General features: G+C 46.7%; 1 protein-coding gene across 1 annotated transcript in view; it reads right to left on the bottom strand.

The window, feature by feature from the left end:
• Positions 1-2,857, bottom strand: part of LOC115232817 (Krueppel-like factor 6) — a 337,553-nt gene extending 334,696 nt beyond the window's left edge. Inside the window, exon 1 of the mRNA XM_029802926.1 lies at positions 1,530-2,857. Coding sequence (XP_029658786.1) covers positions 1,530-1,634 — 105 coding nt within the window. The 5' untranslated portion in view covers positions 1,635-2,857. The remainder of the gene's footprint in view (positions 1-1,529) is intronic.
• Between the last annotated feature and the right edge of the window lie 466 nt (positions 2,858-3,323).

The following is a 3,323-nucleotide window of genomic DNA, read 5'->3' as shown; positions in this document are numbered from 1 at the left end:
GATATCTCAGGGAATCCCGCGGGTCTTCCCCCCCCCCCCCCGACCGACCGACAATGTAACGTTGCTGTTCCTCTTACACCGATTGGCCGTGAGATCTTTGCACGCTCGCAACAAATAAAAACATCTAAAGCGAGTGTTCGAGAACGAACGTACATACGCAACGCGATGTAATATCGCGACTGCCCGAAATCACCTCGTCGAACGAGCGATTTTGAGAAACCGGCTGCTTTTTCAATTCCGGGAAACTACGCTGCACGTGCAGCGCGATCGATATCTCGGCGAGTTTCGCGAACTCCCGACGATGTACGAAACAAGTGCCGTTCAGGCTGCGTCTAACTCTATACGACACGTTATTCCACAACTAAAAGTATATGTATTTTTCCCTCAACGAAAAGAATATCGAAGACACTATTTATTTTATAAGCGAATGCAAAGAATTTTTGACTTTGACGATAGAAAGATACGATAAAGCTTTATATTCCTCGATTAATTTTCCGCTGATTTTACTTCTCAATCGAATATTAATTTAGATATTAATTATAAATATATGTACGACGATGCGAAATTTATCGCATCGTTAAGATTTTCGTTGCAGAAATCGTACGACGGTCGTACTTATCGTGCACGCGTGCATTATCGCAATTTTTCACTAGAAAATTTTCGCATTTTGACAAAGGTCGCAGGTCACATCGCGCTCATCATCTACCGTCATTATACACGCAATGCGCAAATTATACAAGCTAGACACATTCGAGATGCGACAATTCGCATTTCACGTACGTAAATGTTCTTTCACGCGCGAGCGTTTGACCCCGACCGCAACGAGAAGGTCAAAGATCACTAACCACAACCGTACTCCCAAACGAATCTAACCGGCACTGCCGGTGGCCGGCTTGCTTAAAAGGCCGGCGGTAGTGAATGAATGACGAGCGAACAGTGTGAATGTATACCTGCGAACCCTCGGTCCTTTGTCCCTTAAAGAGGGCAATAAATAGAAACATTCGACAACAGTCAACTAGCGAAAGCCGGGGTACGGATGTCAGTATTCTATAGCGTATTAGTGACATTTGTTGGCACGTGGCACTGTATTGTCGTGCAGTAGCCTAATTTGACACGCTTAATTTACGTCAGATCAATTTCTTTTAATGCGTGCATAGAAAAGAATTACTAAATTATTTTGTATATTTGATATTTCTAGAAAGAAACCAATCGAAAAATACAATTGGCACAAATATGTTATACATTTGAAAGTTAATTATTTTAAACTCTTGTTTACGAAATAACGATAGCGACAGATATAAACAAAAGTGTTGTACTGTACATACTTTAATATACAAAAAATTGTATAAAATTTCAATCTAAAAATACATATAAAATATATACGATTTATTATTATTATTATTATTTCAAATATTTCTTATAAAAGTTAAGCGCCAACAAAGTCATTAATATAACTAGAGAAGATTTCGACCGTTCGATCTGTGTTTCTCGATATATATAAGTAGGGTAAATACGTGCAGTACCCTTACCTGTTGCCAGTGATCCTCGAGCGATGGCTGGGCTGAGAAATATCCGGTGTCGTGTATGTCCTGCAGCTCTCGAAATATATTACCGCTCGGTAGGAGCGTATCCATGGCTACGCGCGACTACGAAATCCCTCCGCTTCGGCCTCCTCTCGCAGGTGCCGCACGGGACGCGGCGGTCAAGCGCCGAGCAAAGAGCAAATCCAATCAACCAACTGGCCAACCCAACCAACGAACCAACAAGTGACAAACTGACACGGCGAGCCCCGGCGCGACGCTCGCTCGTAACGCTCGCGACACGATAATAAATCAACTCGATTCACTCCGTGGAACGCGCTGCGTGAACGTGTACGCGTACGCGTCCGCTACGTAACGGCTACTCGCGACGACTCGCACGCACGTACGCACGTAAATATAGCAGGTAGCGGTTAGCGCACGTGCGTATCATCAATGAGAGGTTTTCCCCCTCTACCGTAGACGCGAGATAGGACGCGGCGACGAGACGATAACGTCTTCACTCCGCGGACGACTGTTCCGATCGCGGTTGTGGAAGGACGGTTATGAGAGAGCGGACGATTATCGAACAAGCCGATTTCCGTTATACTCGCGAAGTCGCGCACACAACACGTCGAAAGATGGATGGATGGCTCTCTCTCTCTCTCTCTCTCTCTCGCTCTCCCTCTTTGTCGCGCGCGCACACACAAAGTCGAAGACAAAATTGCGTTGTCGTTACTGTTGCTGTTGTCGTTGCTGTACCATCGCCGGAGAAAATACGCGATTGAACGCAAAAATTCACTGCGACGACGACATCACTCGTGCTGCTCGACGCTCTGTCTGCTGGCGTCGCGTGCACGGTTCGCTTACGACAGTATCCATCACACACGGAAAGAGGAGAAACGCGGGAAAAGAAGCGGCGTGAAGCAACGTCAAAATGCCGGCTCGAATCGTCGTTCTTGTTATTGCGTTCCGGGTCTCACTTTTATATAGCCGTACGATATTTTGATGCGTATAACTTTTGCCAAACAACCCCGTGCTTTCACCAACGGGAAACACACGCGACCGTCTCTCCTTCTCTCTCTCTCTCTCTCTCTCTCTCCCCCTTTATCCTCTCTGTCGTTCCGTCACGTACCGGCGCTTCTCTCTCGCGTGTGCCAAGAGACGGATGCCGGTCTCTCTCTTCGCCTGGTCGTATCACTACAACGAGATCGCGATAGTCACGCACGATCGCTCCGGACTGCACGTCACCGAGTAAAGAACCACGGGATAACACTTACGAGATATATACTCCGTAAGGGACCGGCGAAATCCCCAACCGCTAATGCGCACGGACCTCCTCTGCACGAGTGCCGAAGAGTAACTGACGTTCCTCTCGCCGTAACTGAGCGCGAGACAATCCGAGTACGGCCGAACATAGCCGAGCGCGCACGATTCGGCGCGACGCGCTACCGCTCTCGGCGGCCGCGCGACGCCGTGGCAGCACCATTCGATGACGTCGTGACGCCGGTCGTATATTGTGCGCAGGAATGAGACGCCGACGCTACGCACGATAAACCAAAACAAAGTTTATTTATACAAGGACTCGTATCGACGAAGTTATTCCATACGCTGTCTCGTAGAAGATCGTAACGATGATTCTTGAACTTTCAATGGTGAGTAAGAGAAAAGATTGATTTACGTGGCGATATAATTACGTGTGTATGAATATGATTCAGTAACCTAATCTGCTTATTTCAAGCGGTACAAAATATGTCGTTAATAAGATATTTCGAAATACGCAAATTTCCAGAAATGCATTAATGT

The sequence above is a fragment of the Formica exsecta genome, unplaced genomic scaffold, assembly GCF_003651465.1.
Source record: "Formica exsecta isolate Colony F162 unplaced genomic scaffold, ASM365146v1 scaffold15, whole genome shotgun sequence".
In the NCBI taxonomy this organism is placed as follows: domain Eukaryota; kingdom Metazoa; phylum Arthropoda; class Insecta; order Hymenoptera; family Formicidae; genus Formica; species Formica exsecta.
Note: the sequence above shows the minus strand (reverse complement) of the source record. Positions and strands in the feature narration are given on the sequence as shown.